At 40.8% G+C, this 18,513-nt stretch overlaps 1 protein-coding gene across 1 annotated transcript; it reads left to right on the top strand.

Moving 5' to 3' along the window:
- The first annotated feature begins 427 nt into the window (after nucleotides 1-427).
- Nucleotides 428-8,011, top strand: rpl24 (ribosomal protein L24). The gene is made up of 6 exons (XM_072700914.1): nucleotides 428-505; nucleotides 633-708; nucleotides 976-1,086; nucleotides 1,473-1,609; nucleotides 2,189-2,252; nucleotides 7,823-8,011. The coding sequence occupies exons 1-6, from the start codon at nucleotides 501-503 to the stop codon at nucleotides 7,901-7,903; spliced, it is 474 nt and encodes a 157-aa protein (XP_072557015.1). The 5' UTR covers nucleotides 428-500; the 3' UTR covers nucleotides 7,904-8,011.
- The last annotated feature ends 10,502 nt before the right edge of the window (nucleotides 8,012-18,513 follow it).

The raw sequence follows: 18,513 nt of genomic DNA, 5'->3' as shown, positions 1-18,513 counted from the left end.
TTTTTTTTTTTTGGGGGGGGGGGGGGTGGATAGACTGCGGGTTAAATGTTATATTGGGAGTTGTAGTCCATTAACGACGATCCTCCAAGGTAACTATAAGTTGTGTTTTTAAAAAAAAAAAAAAAAAAAAACTACAGTCGGTGACACCTGATAGGAAACATATATTTAGCTTTATATCACAGGAGTATATAAATTGAACCTTCAGAATTTATATAATGTGCCTTTTGTGCCTTCCGTTTATCTTTCCCCTTAATTATCGACTTGGGTGCCATGCTTTTCGCTTGTGTTAACACTAGGTAACCGCGGGGTCACTGCATTATTCGGTTACATGAATATTATGAAGTATTATTTTAAAACAAGTTGCCATTTCCTAAAATGTATACGATTACATATATGTGATTTGATGCTGAAACATATAGGAAATAAAAATAAACATTTCTTTCAAACTTAATATTTACTACCCAGAACCCTCTCTTTCTTTTCCTGCCTTTACAGTCGCCATGAAGTGAGTGGTTTTCAAGACTATCTGGAGCCATCTGAGCTTTAATTTCATAAACAAATGCACATCTGCTGTCTGTACTACTTAGTAGTATATAATAAACCAATAACCATATTTTATTTTTCTGCTACAGGGTCGAACTCTGCAGTTTCAGTGGGTATAAAATATATCCCGGCCACGGCCGACGTTATGCAAGGATAGACGGAAAGGTAATAGCCGCCGCGGACTGCGTCTGATACCTTGTTGTATTAATTAAGTTGCACTGAAAAAGCTCCGTCTGCTTTTGTCACACTACAGTATACAGCCATGTTTCTGTTATTAGCAGGAGTGCCTCCGTTCAGTTATTTGTTCAAGAAGTGTAGCAGTATTATAACGCTGGCATGCTAACAGCTGAATTGTAGTTGTCTATGGAGGGAAATCCCGGACATTTTTCAAAAGGAATTGCAAATTGCATATAACAATCCTCCCTGATGCAGGTCTTCCAGTTTCTTAACGCGAAGTGTGAGTCAGCTTTCCTGGCCAAGAGGAACCCCAGGCAGATCAACTGGACTGTGCTTTACAGGCGCAAGCACAAGAAGGGCCAGTCTGTAAGTCACCTGCTACTAATTATTTTATATTTTCCTGGTTGACAGTGCTGCCTCACAGCTCTGCATTCTGTCCAGTGAAAGCTTTTAGTTGTGTGAGACCAGGAGCCTCTATCATGACCAGACTTCTTGCTTAGTTGGATAACCCAGACTACCTTAAATCCTTAAAATTTATCTGGCTAAGCAAGAATGTTGCTTTGTAATGCAATTGGTTGCTGTATGGTAGATGTGTATTGTTCCCTGGTCCTCCTGTAAAAGGTAAATGAACAGATGGTGGTACTAATTGTTTTAGTGAGTTATAAGCTTAATGTTCTTTAACAGTGAATTTAAATACAATGAATTATTGCAATGAATTAGTCTTTGATAACTTTGTCTCGCTGTCCTGATAGGAAGAAGTGACAAAGAAGCGTACCCGCCGTGCTGTGAAATGTCAGAGGGCCATCACCGGTGCCTCCCTGGCTGAAATTTTGGCCAAGCGCAACCAGAAGCCTGAGGTGCGCAAGGCCTTGCGGGAGCAGGCCATCAGGTGAGTGTCCTGCCACTGTGTCCCTGGGGCTATCATCAGAATCAGAATCAGCTTTTATTCGCCAAGTGTGCTGGGGCACACAAGGAATTTGTTTCCGGCAGCTTGATACTCTCTCGTACACAGGCAATAAGCGACACTATACAAACAATAAATTACACTGTACAAGAAATACAAATGTGTAAACAAAAACTAAGAAAGTACATGAGATCATTCTGATCTCATGGTAACTATGGTTTCCATAGTTAAGGATTATTGATCTGTATAGGATTGGTGTGAGTGATGGGGGTGGCGGTGGTTTGTTCAGCAGGTTATAACTAAATACTTGTGATCAAAAGGTCATTGGTTCATATCCCAAGGCCTGCAGACTGATGGCACAGATGGGTCTTGGGGAAAGCGATGGGATTGAAAGTTTCAGTTTGGATTGTAAGCTTTTTTAGTTGTTATGGTTGGTTTTCTGGGTTAAAGCAAGAGTAATTGTTTTTTAAACAAGAGTGATCATGTTTGTGTGAAAGACATTGGTGCTTTGTATGTTTTTTGTGTTTTTTTCCTCCATATTTTACTGCCATATTGTATGACCAGGGCTGCAAAGGAAGCCAAGAAGGCCAAGCAGGCAACTAAGAAACAAACGGCAGTAGCTGCAAAGGTCAGATCATGTTACTCATCTGTAAATGTGTTATTGCGTACTCACATTTTGCCCGATTGCCTTGTACCCCTCCCAGTTAGGCACCTGGTGGTGACATGCATTTTTATACCACATCAACATGGTACAAATATACATGTTTAAAAAGGTCTTTCAGATATACCTAGGCTACTGGATTGCTATTCAAGGGCAAAGGGTTCAATTTGTGATGCATTATATTGGTTGCTTTATTGTGTTTGTTGTGTTGTATTCTTATTACCGTATGATAAATTTTCAGCTTTTAATCATAACCACTGATACCAAACGTGTAAAAAATCTGTGTACATTTATCATTAAGTTTTCAACGTTTGTGCTAAAAGACAAAGTATTTATGCATGGCATTACAATTGCCCTGACGTGACCTAATGCGATATATGCTTAAAATAGTGTCGCAAAAGAATTTAATAAAATGTTTTTTTGGAGATGCCACAGTGCGCTTCGCATTGAATAAAATGTGCTACCTGTGGAAAGATTGCTCTGCTATGGGTACAAAAAAGCAGAGAAATTTAGATATAGACTATGTGAAGTTCAATTTTGATTATCAGACAGTTTGAGAGAGAGTCTGTCATTCAAGTGGTTACTGGAAGGAACACATTTAATATATAAAATAAACACTTTCACAATAGGTATAATGTAATTTCTAGCTAATAATTTCACGCAGATGCTAACAGCTGCAACACTCAAGGACCTTCTTTCCTACATGATTGCAATCATGCAAAGTGCACTGTGGCATCATGTGTTTATGGCATTATTATTATGTATTTCAATTTTACACATTGTATAACATACTGGGTATACTTCAAGTTAACATTATTTCATTCTTTTGTGACACATATATTGCACTTTAGGGTAATTACAATGCCCTGCATAAATAATTAGTCTTTCTGCACTAACTTTTACAACTCGATAATTATTGTTTCTTGTTATTGCAAATGTAAGGAATAGATTAATGGGTTTCTATCTGGTGATAGCTAGAAAAGATAGTCTAGTGTGGTTAATAATTGTTCAGCTCACCATTATTACCAGATTGGTCATTCCATACACCACACATTTGGACCTCATCGTCACAGATTTTAACGAAACTTGGCATGCTGATTTGGTCACATGAGTAACTCATGAAACTGAATTGGACGAGTCTTGGCTCAATATTGAGGGAGATTTAAGCGAGCAAAGTTTGAACTTTTTTTGGGGGGGGGGGGAGGCTTTGACTTTGACTGGCTATATTTACCTTATTGTAAGTTGCACAGACGTGGTCCTTATACTGTTTTAAAGCTATTGTGCAGCTCTATAGATTGAATGAATATGCCATCCCCATTTGAATACAGTAGAGTCTCGCTTATCCAACCTTTGCTTATCCGACATTCAGTATTATCGGACGTCCCACTGCAAAAAAAAAAAAACGCATCAAGAACTGCAAGTTGTGAGCGTAGTCTATTTTTTGTTGCACCCGACTCTAATGCAGCTAATTAGTTACCCCTACTGTACAGTGGCGCGCCCGTCTACACAATGACTCGTGTCTGTCATTCACCCCACCCTCACTCACTCACTGTCACAACTCACTACTCAGTGCAGCGCAGTTTATCATTGTATGCAGATCGGTTTATCGTCTGTTACATGCGTATGTGTCTGTGTGTGTTCATTTGACAAACGTTGTTTTGTTGTAAAACATGATTATTAGGTTCGTAATATGTAAAATTATAACATAGTTTGACGTTTAATAGGCTTTGTCTTAACACCTCCCATTATCCGACATTTCTGCTTATCCGACTTTCTGCCAGCCTGTTTGTCGGATAAGCAAGACTCTACTGTAATTACTATGTAATAACTGATTAAAATATCCATCCATCCATTGTCCAACCCGCTTATCCTACTGGGTCGCGGGGGGTCCGGAGCCTATCCCGGAAGCAATGGGCATGAGGCAGGGAACAACCCTGGATGGGGGGCCAGCCCATCGCAGGGCACACTCACACACCATTCACTCACACATGCACACCTAAGGGTAATTTAGCAACTCCAATTAGCCTCAGCATGTCTTTGGACTGTGGGGGGAAACCGGTGTACCCGGAGGAAACCCCACAACGACATGGGGAGAACATGCAAACTCCACACACGTGTAAAAATGTAATACCAAAAAACCTATATTTCACAATTGATCAATTTTTTTACTAAAACTAGATCATAATGTCATGAACATCTCCAGAAAATTTGGTCTTCGGTTTTTGAGTTGTTGCCGAGATATCATTACTTATCTGAAATGTGTATCAAAACCACAATTCCTTACAATGCTGTTAGTAGTAGCAGAATAGCAGTTAGTGATCAATGCATGGTACAGGGTTATTATTTTTCATGACAACTACTATTGCCAGAACTAGCTGTGAAAATATAATTTAAATTGCTATACTCTCAATTTATAGTCCATCAGAGCCTTTGATGCAGCTATTGTGCCTTTGCTTGAAATTGTGTATGTCCGCCCTGTTGCTGTCACAGGTTCAACTACTAAAAACACATCCTGATGATCCATAACAAGTCTATCAGGATGGCATGGGAATGAATAGGATGGAGATGGTCCATGAGGATGCAAAAAGCTCAGTCTCAACTCTCCAGTGCTGGGTATAGTTTCTTCAACACATCCTAGCCACCAATTATCATCATATGCAGCCACGACATAACCTTTGATGATTGCAAAATCGAGTTATTGCCTCAGTGTGCACACCTCATTCACCTCTGATGAATGCAGGGCATTTATTAGCTATATTTACTAGCCATGTGGGCCTTTTCAATAGTATGGCAAGTACAGGTGTCTGCGATGACATTAATGAAGCTTCCATTAAATTTAATTGTAGCATATTTGTAACCTTAATTAATGTTATTACTTACACCTGTGCTTGTTATATTATTTCATGTCAGTTTGGCTGCCATTAAAAATGCCCATTAGTGATATGAAACTATGTGAAGATATCTTGGCAACACTTTAAAAACCAATTTTGTGGAGATGTTCATGACATTATGTTCTTGCTTTAGTAAAAAAAAATGATCAATTTTGAAATATAAGTTTTTTTTTGTTATTGATTTTTAAATATTTTAATCAGTTATTACATAGTAATAAAAAATGGGGATGCCATATTATTTATTCAATCTATAGAGCTGGACAATAGCTTTAAAACAGTATAAGGACCACGTCTGCACATGTTATGTTCTTATGTCTGTGCAGCTTACATTAAGGTAAATATAGCCAGTCAAAGTCATAGCCCCCCCCCCCCCCCCCCCAAAAAAAAAAGGTTCAAACTTTGCTCGCTTAAATCTCCCTCAATATTGATCCAAGACTTGCCCAATTTCAGTTTCATGATTTACTCATGTGACCAGATCAGCATGCCAAGTTTCATTAAAGTCCATGACGATGAGGTCCGAAAGTGTGATGATTTGACATGGAATGACCCAGATGGAAATTAATCTATGCAAATATTTTTAGCATGTATGTGAACAAGAGAGAGAAGTTTGACATGTTTGTCATTGTGTGCCTTAGCAAACGAACGCCTGCTGTGCTCCAAATTTGTGTCTGCACTGTGGTGAACGCACAGCTCTGGACACTCTAAGCATGATCAGTTTGCTAGTGCCCATTTTAAATACCAACATGATGCTTTTGATGAGTGCTGGGATAGTTTGCAAAACCTACAGACTGTTTACAAGGTGACAAAACTTACGTATGTGTAAATGAATGTATATGTGAGTGCCAGAGCATGTGAGCGGAGTGGAGCAGAGCGTGAGCGAGGAGCGGAGCAGGCGGAATTTAGTCAGCGCGCGAAGCGGTTTTTTAATTAAGGCTGGAGCGGTTGCTCTGTCTCGCTCCAATTTCGCTCTGATACCGCTCACATTACAATTCTGAGGTGTGCCCAGATCTACCCAGAATTCATCTGTACAATTATCAAGACTGTTACACAAATTGGCTGAGTTGGAAACAAAGGAAACTGATAAATCATGCAAGTGTACTATTCTTATCAAACGTATAGATGACAATAATGTAGAGCAAGAACAACAATGTGGTGAAACTATTTCAGTGAGTAAAGATTCACTTTGAAATCATTTTTCTCAGAAACATGAGAGTGTGCTACGCGAACAGGCGGAAGCCAGAGCAAAACGTGAGCAAGTTTTATATGGTTGTAGTATATCAAGTCCTATAAAGTAAATTAAAGTACAAAAGCCTATAAAGTAAATATTGGTAATCAAATAAATTAGTTTTGTCATTCAAAATAAGTCTAATAGGATTTTTTAAATTTCACATAACGCTGTACGTGAAATTTTATTTTATAGAGACGCAGCAGCAGCATCGACAGAAAAAAACTGAGGAATTTAAAACGTGGATGCTTAACTTGTATAGTCTTTAGGCTATTAAGCCCACTGATTCCTTTATTTTTAAGTCTATTTTTGTTTGGAATACCATTGCCAAACCTGTCCGTTATTGCCTATATGTTGCTTAAAAATAGATATTTTATGTTCTGAGTGGCAATGTTGCCATTGCTCATATTTCTTTATGATATAAGGCTTCGGTTTAAGGTGACATTTGTTAGGCATGCAGATTATTTGTCCCTCTTTTAAATTGGAGAGATTTGATTGGAGCGGGAGGAAATTTTAGTGGAGTGAGGAGCGGTGTTGAGCGGAGTGGCGTAGTGCGAATTAGAGCGGAGGAGCGGCGGAGCCAACAGCCTTGTGAGCGAGGAGCGGGAATTCTCACCGCTCCATTCTGCTTACATGCTCTGGTGAGTGCAGACTTGTCTCGAATTGAAAATCTCACGCCAGCCAGCTAACAAAATTTGGCTCTCTGAATTTGTAATACATAGAGAAACGGACACAAATCTCACTGCTGTGGTACGTCTGCAGGGAATATCAGAATATTTTATATTATCATTATTAATAAAATTAAAAATATAAATACAACACATTGTGCGCATGTGCAAACTACGTGGCTTGACCGGAGAACTATGAACGTTTCCGTGTACGCATACGCAGAGTGAATAAGCGTATTGTATTTATGTGGAGAAGTGTGAACCAGCCTTTAGAAAGCTGCCCTTGTAATGTGTTCACACACTTTCTAAGTATAGTTCATTTTCACTAGTGAGCTTGCAGTTGACATGGATGGTCCCAATACCAAAAAATTATCTGGAATAAGGAAGCTATATAATTATGATAGCTACAGATCATGCCACATGAGGCAGGATAGCATAGATTTAGTGTTTTGTCTTTTGGCTAGAGATCATAATTGTTGGGTTGAGATTTGCATGCCTCCAAGGTTAAAGGATTTACAGTATTGCCCTCTAGTCTAGTTAGGATAGATTCACACTACATACTTAGCCTAGCTGGCTGCTATAGTGAACCATGGTATACTACAGTGATATGAGTGGAGGCTAGGGACTGCAATCTTGAAATGTAATGTTTCTGTGGAAAATTTGCTCACTGTGCATTAATCATCTTAGGATATAGGTGATACCACAGTTTTCTGCTTTCTATTCTGATTCAACTTGTAATTGTGACTTCTGCAGGCTCCTACCAAGGCTGCTCCCAAGCAGAAAATTGCCAAGCCCATGAAAGCCAGTGCCCCTCGTGTTGGAGGAAAGCGGTAAACTTGGTGCTGGAGTTCGGCAGTCAATAAACTCACAATAAGACTGTTCCCCTTTTTGATTTTGTTTGCTGGATTTTTTATGGGATTGATTAAAGGTGATTTTGATGTATTACGTTTTGTACAATGAAATTTGCAGATCATGGTGCTAAAAACGACCTTTTGTCAGGTTGATACTTAAATTCTGATAATTATTTGCACCTGGTTTTGATCTGCCCATTCTTAGGAGTCTTGTTTGTACCCCTTCTCTATTAACAGAGTCCTAATTTATGAAAGTATCAAAGTAGTATGGTTTCAGGAAAAATATGGAAAAATGGTAACTGGAGTGAAATAGAAGTATCTTTATATTAGAAAGTTTATCAATATCTCTAAATTATAAGTTTATTTTTTCCAATTCAGTTTTATTTGTATAGTGCATTTATCACATTACATTATCCCTGCCCAAAACCTCAGAGGTGACAATGGCAAGAATAAACCTCCCAGTAGGAAGAAACCTTGGGAGGAACCAGACTCAAAGGAGTAGCCCATTCTCCAATGGTCGGCAGAGGAAGTCCTCATTTATACAACCCAAATTGCTAAAATCCAGGGCTAAATCAATGTGCTTACTAGCAGGGCCGAAAGCATGACCAAACCGAGCTGGTTGTGTATTCATCATCTGATGGGTCAAAATGCACTGAGATACTGGTGTTCTGCACATGGATTTTCCGAAGGAAAAAACATATATTTGATATATTATTCATTTTTAGTAGTGTCACATGTTGCGATGCATTCCCAAAAACGTGGAACTTGAAATTTTTCAACCTTCTTTTTAAAAAAAAAAAGAGTACTATAGAAAAGCTGAACGGAATGAATTTGTAATGCAAATTCATGCAAGAGGATTCTAATTCTGCTAGTGTTTGATATTTGCATGACACAACAATTCTCACAGATGTGCTAGTGGAAATTGGCACAGTAAAAATTATAATTGCAAATTTTAAATCATGATGTATAGCCTGTCAACAGTAAATACTCTTTGTTTTGGTTTTACGTCAGTATCGCTCTCCAAACTTGGCAACACCTTTACCGAGCTCACCCTTTTGCAGTGGAAAACTAAAACGAGCTCTAACCGTGGTGCAACTAGTCTCGTTTCATGGTATGGCTTGGGTATGTGTCGGTTCCCGTGCCAAAGAAAAAGCAGCAATAGTTGCCCCAGACCTTACGCATTTACTTGATGCAATATTTGTGTCTATTGAAATTATATGACCATAAAAATAAATGGATTCCTGCTTGATGTGGGCCAGTACTCACCAGTACACAATACCAGCATGTCTTTGTTTTTCTTTTCAGAATACCGGCACCTTTCAATATTTTCTGTTACTGAATAACAAGGGGAGTACCAGCACCTTTTACTGAATGGCAAGGGGAATATCAATACCTGTTGGTGATAAACTCCACCATAACAAGAATTAGTGGAAAACAATAACATAAAGAAATAGTATAATAAAATAATGTAATAAGGAACCCCCCCCCAAGTAAAGTTAAACTGAAAATTAAGAGAAAGCAAGGGAACCAGATACACTATATTGCCAAAAGTATTGGGACACTTGCCTTTGCACACACATGAACCTTAATGACATCCCATTCTTAATACATAGGCTTTAATATGGAGTTGGCTCCCCTTTGCAGCTTCAACTCTTCTGGGAAGGTTGTCCACAATTTTTGTAGTGTGTTTATGGGTATTTTTGACCATTCTTCCAGGAGATCAGTGAGGTCAGGCACTGATATTGAACGAGAAGGCCTGGCTCACAGTCCCCACTCTAATGCATCCCAAAAGTGTTCGGGTTGAGGTCAGGGCTCTGTGTAGACCAGTCAAGTTCCTTCATACCACACACCAAACTCGCTCATCCATGTCTTTATGGACCTTGCTTTGTGCACTGGTGTGTAGCCATGTTGAAACAGGAAGGGGCCATCCTCAAACTGTTCCCACAAAGTTGGGAGCATGAAATTGTCCAAAATGGCTTTGAATGCTGCAATATTAAGAGTTCTTTTCACTAGAATTAAGGGGCCAATCGCAACCTCTGGAAAAACACCCCCACACCATAATCCCCCCTCCACCAAACTTTACACTTGGCACAATGCATTCAGGCAAGTACCGTTCTCCTGGCAGCCGCCAAACCCAGACTCATCCATCATATTTCCAGACAAGTGTGATTTGTTACTCCAGAGAACACGTCTCTGCTGTAGAGTCCAGTGGCAACATGCTTTACACCACTGCATCCAACGCTTTGCGTTGTACATCACCCATGGACATCCATTCCATGAAGTTCTCTACACACTACACATAGGTGGAAATTAGCGGGAGAACATTTCAAACTGGATTTAAGGAAGCACTTCTTTACACAGCGTGTAGTCAGAGTATGGAATAGTCTTCCTGATAACGTAGTGCAAGCTGAATCCTTGGGTTCCTTTAAATCAGAGCTAGATAAGATTTTAACAACTCTGAGCTATTAGTTAAGTTCTCCCCAAGCGAGCTCGATGGGTCGAATGGCCTCCTCTCGTTTGTATATTTCTTATGTTCTTATGTTCACTGTTCTTGAGCTAATCTGAAGGCCACACAAAGTTTGGAGGTCTGTAGCTATTGCTTCTAAAGAGAGTTGGCGACTTCTTCACACTGTGCGCCTCAGCATGCATTGTTCCCACTCTGTGCTCCTGAGAGTGACCCATTCTTTTACCAATGTTTGTAGAAGCAGTCTGCATGACTAGGTGCTTGATTTTATATACCTGTGGCTATGAAAGTGATTGAAACACCTAAATTAAATGATTTGGAGGGGTGTCCCAAAACTTTTGGCAATATAGTGCCCCCCCTTGGATTGCCACCTTATTGTGGTGGAGGGGTTTGTGTGCCTTGGTGACCCTGGCGGCTATGTTGTCGGGGGCAATAAGTCAGACGTGTTCCCAATGCGGGTTGGGCTCCGTCAGGACTGCCCTTTATCATCGGTCCTGTTTATAATATTTATGGACAGGATTTCTTGGGGCAGCCAGGGTGTTGAGGGTGTCCAGTTTGGTGGCCTCAGGATTGTGTCGCTGTTTTTTGCGGATAACGTCATCCTGTTAGCTTCATCTGCTGGGGACCTCCAGCGTGATCTGGGGCGTTTCGCAGCCGAATGCAAAGCGGCGGGGTGTTGCCGGTGCAACATGTAGTAACACTGAACATCACATACAACAGGGCAAAAAGGTGCAAACAGGCAACACAATAAAGTGCAAAGGGTGCAATCACATCACATTACAGTACACAACAATTCACAATAAATATACGGAACAATAAAAGGACAGAACAGTACACAACGCTCCAGTATTTTTGAGTGGGGAGCCTTAGTGACTGAAATTGCACATGGTAATTATATTATATTGCACAGTACAATTGCACTGGTTACTATATTGTACAGAGTAACCATGAAAGTGCAGGTATGAGGTATTTCAGAAGAGCTATGATCTAAATTTAAAGTGCGTTCAGAGCCCTGATGGCTTGTGGAACGAAGCTGTTACACAGTCTTGTGGAGGCAGAATGGAAGTTATGATACCGTTTGCCAGATGGTAAGAGTGAAAAACACCCATGTAATGGATGGTAGTGATCTTTCACTATGTTTCTGGCTCTGTTGCAGCAGCGGGTCTTGAAAATGTCTTTCAAGTGAGGTAGGGGCACACCGATAACCTTCTCAGCTGCTTTCACTATCCGCTGCAGATAGTTCCGGTCCGAAGCCTTGCAGTTTCCGTACCAGACAGTGATGCAGCTGGAGAGGCTTTCGATGGTGCTGGTGTAGAATGTCTTGAGGATCTGTGGTGGGAGGCACGCTCTTTTTAGTCTTCGCAGAAAGTGCAGCCGCTGACGAGCCTTCTTAGCTTTAGAGGAGGAGTTGAGGGACCAAGAGAGGTCCTCCGTGATATGGACGCCCAGGAACTTGGTGTTTTGCACCCTCTCGACAACAGCAGGTGATGTTGGCCTGGGATCGCCTCGGCATCCCCTCCGAAGAGCTGGTAGAGGTAGCTGGGGAGAGGGAGGTCTGGGTATCTCTCCTGAAGTTGCCTCCTCCACGACCTGAACCTTGGATAAGCGGATGGTAATGGATGGATGGATGGAATATAGTGTATTGAATGTTAAATTACAACTGTCAATTTAGTGTCCTGAATGTGGTGCCAGTCCATAACAGTCCATACAAACACACACACAATCATACTCTATGGGTGTTTGACCTTTGAGCCATGGAGATTTACAGTGCCGTGTAAAGTAAGTACATCACTTGACCTGAAAATATAACACTTAAAAATTACATTTAGTAACCATTTATGCAATCAAACAACAACTTCTAATTTCTTGTTAGGGAAAATGCGCAATCCATTTTCATTACCTAACCCAAAAAATTAATTAGGTACAAATGATTATGTGATTAGAGTGTCTTTGATAGTACCTTACACAGTACAAACTGGTGTGATTTGGTCATAGTCATTGAGGTAGATTGTACCATGTCATGATCATGCCAAGATCAAAAAAGCTGTCTGATGCCTTCAGAATGCAGCTTGTTAATGCTAATGAGTATTGATAATGAAATATCTTCTGAAACAGCAATATTCTCCAGTACAGTGATTCGCTGAAAGGTATATTGCTTGAAGCCTCATTTCACACAGTGTGCAGTGACATCTGTCAGTGAAAATACATATGTGTGTGCATGTATGTGTATATACTGAGATTTTCTTCATTTGCATGTCACTCACTTTACATTTACTACATTTACTAAAAATATATTCAGTATTCTTTGCAGTATGTTCACCATTTGAATACCTTTATTAGCAAGAAAATGTCATATCTTTCATGCAAAGTAACCTCCTCTAGCAGTTGTAACAGCAAAGGAAATCTGAGGCATTCTTTGTACAAGGGACATTAAATACCACTCTGTTTCATGAGATGAAACAGTTAAATAGTGCCTTAGAGGATTGCCTGGTACCTTGGGTGGAGCCTAATTGTAGGCGGAGCTTAGTGGTGGGTCTCGTTTATGACATTATCACCGACGATTGACAGGTTCCGCTGCCAGCGCCCCCCTTCCTTCCGACCCCCCCTCCTCCACAACCCTAGCTAAAATTACAAATAACTAAAATTAAAGTTAGTAATTTTAAAGCTTGTATTAAAACAATGTTTACATTTGTTAATGTGATATTTCGAGTTTAAAATTTAATGTGATATTTCAGCTATAATAGCATTTAGGGCTGTGTAGTGCTTTTAACGTTAAGTTAAAACATATTAAGTTTTAAACAGAAAATGGCCAAACTTTTTAAAGAAAGAAAAGCCAGAGCAGGTGGAATTTAAATAAGTACAAACATGCCCCGAATGAAACACTGTCAGAAGAGCAAATGCTGAGTTTAAACAAGCACAAGTCCCGAATGAAACCAATTAACATACAGCACATTGTTTTACAAGAAACAAAGCACCTAAATATTATAACACAAGTTTTAAAAAACGATGAAAAAGCCGTATTCAGTTTAACAGTTTATTTCAATGTAAAATAGAAAAGTATTTCACCAGCGACCAGATGTCCAAGGAGCCCCGCAGCTCTGGTCCTGCCCCTTCGAACGACGCGCTTGAAATGATTTAAATGTTTTTTACCATTTAAATGAGGCGGGCACACTCACGCATGCGCATTGAGAACACACACACTCACACACATTTCAAAATAGCACCACCAACAGGGCTACATACAACCTGTTATTTCAAATAACTATAACCATAACGTTTTTAAGTAATGAAACTTTTTTCGGCCAATGTGTTATTTAAAATACAACACCCTAAGCCAGGGCTCTTCAAATCTGGACCTTGATTCTAAATCCAGGCGTTGTTTTCAGTTCTCCCAAGTAGTTAGTTTAATAATTACTTATTCTGATTGGCCAGAGGCTTCACACCTGGCTCACAGATGAAGAAAGGCTGGAAAACCAGCAGTGCTCGGACCTCCAGGACCCTGATTTGAATAATAGGGCCCTAAGCATTTTGAGAACAAGAATCAAGGAATAACGCGGTCAATCCTTGTTAAAATGAGCATATGGCATTACCCCAACAGTGGTGCCACTAATGTTTTAAACTAGAAATAATTCTCTTTAACATAAATGTACTGTTTTTAATTTACTGTTTAATACAATGTATGTGAATAAACTAAATAAGTTTTAGGGTTGAATTTATGCGTTTTAACATAATGTGGCATCGGTGAGCCAAGCGCTGTCTGGTTTATTTTCATATGTCCCAGCATGCTGCAGTATTGTACTGAAAATAGCCACTGTCTATGTCATGCATGTAGTTAATGTTCCTGGTTGCATGCATTGTGTGTTCTGTACTAGTGCCCTGCTTAAGTTTAAACTTTATCCCCGTCTGTTTGACGGTATGTAAGTTACCCACCCATGTGTAGTTCCCATTGTTCGTACCGTGGTTACAAGCAAATCGATCTCTGATTTTGGTGGCCGTTTACGGAAATGGTGATACAGCTTTTGCGCAAAGTTCCTGCTTTGAAATAAATGAAACAGCTGATTCTTTAGCAGGTTATACTTGACTGATAGAAATGTGAATGTTGAGACCTGCTTGTCCCGGTCCATATCCCAGAACGCTCGAGCGGCTGTATCATTATCATAATCATTGACTATAACACTGTGTGTCAATTCATCCAATTTGCTGTGTATGTCCCTCTCATTTTTCAACTTATTTAAAACTTCATCAATAACCCTTTAACACAATTCTGCCATCTCCCACAATGGTTCAAACATCAAGACCCCCTTCACTATAACATTTTTCAACCACGGTCTACACAGTTTTTTTGACCACTTTTCAAAATTATCAAAAAGGTATTGTGGTTCTGGATCATGGATACATGAATGCTGCTGTGGGTTTGAACAGAAAGCGGCGCATGCCTTACAATTCTCCTCTAGGTTCTTGTCTATTATTGTATCCAGAATCCATACCACTACTCCTATAATAAATTGTATAACATTCAGTGGTCTCATGCTTCCGCCCTCAGAGTCTTCCTCCCATGATGCCAGCTCTGTAAATCCCCCGATGAGAAGCTTATCAATCTGGGTTGCCATTTCTGGGGTTTGCCATCCATCATCTGAAACTGAGAATTTAAACACATTCAGACTTTGGTCAATTTTAAACAGAAAAAGCACCAACACTGTAAACTATGTACACTCAACAAACAAACAACAACAAACAAATTTATTTTTGTATAGCGCGTTATCACAACATTATATTGTCTCAAAGCGCTTTACAGCATCCCCACCCAAAGCTCCCAGTGAGTAAGTCATAGGCGACAGTGGCAAGAAAAAACTCCCTAGAAGGAAGAAACCTTGGGAGGGTCTAGACTCAAAGGGGGAACCCATCCTCCAGGGGCCGGCAGGGAGAGTCAAATAGGAGAGATGGCTAAGTGCTATGTCATACTGTCCAAATCATAAGATTTGAGACACAACCGGGGAGCAAGGAGGAGATGACAAGCCGGTGCCGACACTCCTTCCAAACGCCAGGCTACCAGAAGTAAGGCAGCGGGTCATACATGGAAGATGACAGGCAGAATGGTGAGCTGGATGCAAGGACATCATGGGTAGTGGCGACGTGACATGTAGCAGGGTGTGCTGGATATCTTGATAGATTGAGGTCTCTAGGCAGCACACCCCAGGAGGAGTAGGGGAAATAAAATGTGCAATTAGTCAAAGTAGGGGAGACTATAGGCAGTGCTAAAAGGTAGATGAGTGCAATATGAAGTGCAATGTGCAAGCTCCGGCAGATATGGCCATGGCAGCATAAGTAGGAGGGAGAGGCAAGTGGGAATGCAGGCATGGGGAGTCCCTGAAATGTCAGCACTCCAATTCCACAAGGGATTATGAAGCTAGAGTGACAGCACTGACAGTTCAGTTTATCCAAAGCCAATGGCACTGATCCCCACCCAGCTCTACACCTCACACTATAGGTTTAACTGGGAGTGTGAAGTTAGTTAGAGCTAGAACTAGTGTCCCTATAAGCTAAACTAAACAGGTGTGTTTTTAGGCTAGACTTGAATATTGAGAGTGTGCCTGAAACCCACACATCCGGTGGAAGACCATTCCACAGCTGAGGAGCTCTATAGAAGAAAGCTCTGCAGCCTGCCGTAGCTCTTTCTACCATAGGTACTAACAGATATCCTGCGCCTTAAGAACGAAGCAAGCGTTAAAACTGTCGGCACTTTTTTGCTTAAAGCTGGGGTGTCCAAACTTTTTGCAAGGAGGGCCAAATTTGATAAAGTGAAGATGTCCGGGGGCCACTATTTCCTGAGGGTTCTGAAATGGAACAGGCTGCAGACCAATCTGCTGGTGTCCTTCTATCGAGCCACAATCGAGAGTGTGCTGGTACATGCCATCTCCGTGTGGTACGCTGGCTGTACAGCTGCCGATAAGAAGAGACTCCAGGGGGTCACTAGAACAGCAGAGAAGCTGATTGGCTGTCCACTCCCCTCCCTGGACTCCATTGCTAGCTCTAGGTGTCTCTCCAGAGCAAGGGCGATCATAAAAGACCACCTCCATCCTAACCACCACCTATTCAACATACTGCCCTCTGGAAAAAGGTTCAGATCCATCAGGTGCAAAACCAACAGAGTAAAAAATAGCTTCTACCCGTGGGCAGTCAGAACTCTTAATGCAACAGAACTCTTAATGCACCAGATTCAATTCAATTCAATTTTATTTATATAGCGCATTATCACAACATTACATTGTCTCAATGCGCTTTACATTTCTGCCTCGTAAGGACCCCCCATTGAGTAAGCCAAAGGCAACGGTGGCAAGGAAAAACTCCCTAAGAGGAAGAAACCTTGGAAGGAACCAGACCCAAAGGGGGAGCCCATCCTCCAGGGGCCGGCAGATGAGTCAAACAAACAAGATGATATGACTAAGCTAATACAGACAAGATGAAATGACTAAGCTAATACAGGGGTTGAAATATATGTCTCAATGCAGCAGCCGACAGGTGCAGGCACGTGGTGCTTGATGCACGATGGCAGGATTAATAGACACACAGCCGCAGGATGGATGGCGAGGCATCGTGTTGAGCCAAGGGCAGGCAGGTTGGAGGGTAGTTGCCGGAGGTGGAGGTAGTTGTCTTGCAGGCCGCAGAGGCATAAACTCTTCAACGACATTGTGCTCCATGGAGCACACCCCAGAAGGGGTGAGGGAGGAAGTAAGAATAATTGTGTATTAGCCAGAGTTGAGGAAATCAGAGGCAGTGCAAGCAAAATGATCGAGTGCAATATTCGTCTAGGCTCCGGCAGATCTGAGTATAGCAGCATGAGAAAGAGGGAGAGACAGGCGGGAACACAGGCATGGGGACTCCCTGAACATCAGCACTCTAGTGTAGAGCCAGAGTGACAGCACTGACGCCTCAGTTTATCCAAAGCCAATGACACCGATCCCCACCCAGCTCACTAACGCACCCAGATCACTAACATTACTCCTTCAATCCTCCCCTCACTGCTATCTTTTTAAGCTTATGGTGTCCATAAGTATGTATGTGTGTATGGGTGTGGGTGTGTGCGTGTGCACGTGTTTGTGCAGTTTTCGTCCATACTCCATACTCACTGCTGCTACTGACTATGGCTCTGTGCAATATCTTGGCAAATGTGCAATTACCAACCTACCCAATAGTGTCACTTATCTATGACAAAAGCCCTTCCACCTTATTTATTATATTTATGACACCCTTGCATATACCCCCCAATGTCTCTTGTACCTATACATTGTATATACTGTGTTTCTTATTCTTATATCTTGTACTGACACTTTCTTGCATCTTTGTGGTCTTGCTAGCTAATTTCATTGTCCAGGCAACTGTACAATGACAATAAAAAGTCTTGAAGTCACTAGTTCCTTCTGACATTTTTTTAACCACAAAAGTTACATGAAAATACACACTGTTATAAAACAATTTTCATTGTCACGATTACCTTTATTTTTTAAATGGCAATGTAACCAAACATAACATCAACAGTTATAACCAAATCTTATTAGAGTTTAATAAAATAAGTGACATAAGTCTAAGTTTATTATTGTGCTTTAGGCTTTTCATTGTTAATAGTGACAGATGTTACCGTTCAAAAAACACTCAATTTCAGATTGAACAAGGAACAGATAACTTGCTGATACTAATGAGAAGGGTGATACTGAGATCTAGATTTCAGTAAAGAGACCAGGTCTGGCTTGAGGGCAGTGGTTGAGATGCGTAAAATGTCACGTAAGTGGGAGTCAGTCATCCTTGACCTCAATGAGTGAAGAAGGGATGCAGAGTAGAGACCTGCGCGGGACGAATTTTTCAGTCCCGCTACCGCAAGATTCTGTCCCGCTCCCGCAAAAAATATATATTATTTTCTCCCGCTCCCGCCCGCAGTATTCAAGTTTTGTCCCGCTCCCGCCCGCAAAATCCCGCAGGTAAACATATAAGTAGTTTTATTTTTACCGCTTCTTCCCGCTACTCTGTTATTTGTTTCACTTGCTTCCCTTTTGAGTATATATAAAAAAGAAACAGAAAACAAACAAATATGTTTCGTTTTATTTGAGTTTAATTAAATGGAATGATGAACATTG

Source organism: Paramormyrops kingsleyae, chromosome 16 (assembly GCF_048594095.1).
Source record: "Paramormyrops kingsleyae isolate MSU_618 chromosome 16, PKINGS_0.4, whole genome shotgun sequence".
NCBI classification, from domain to species: domain Eukaryota; kingdom Metazoa; phylum Chordata; class Actinopteri; order Osteoglossiformes; family Mormyridae; genus Paramormyrops; species Paramormyrops kingsleyae.
Note: the sequence above shows the minus strand (reverse complement) of the source record. Positions and strands in the feature narration are given on the sequence as shown.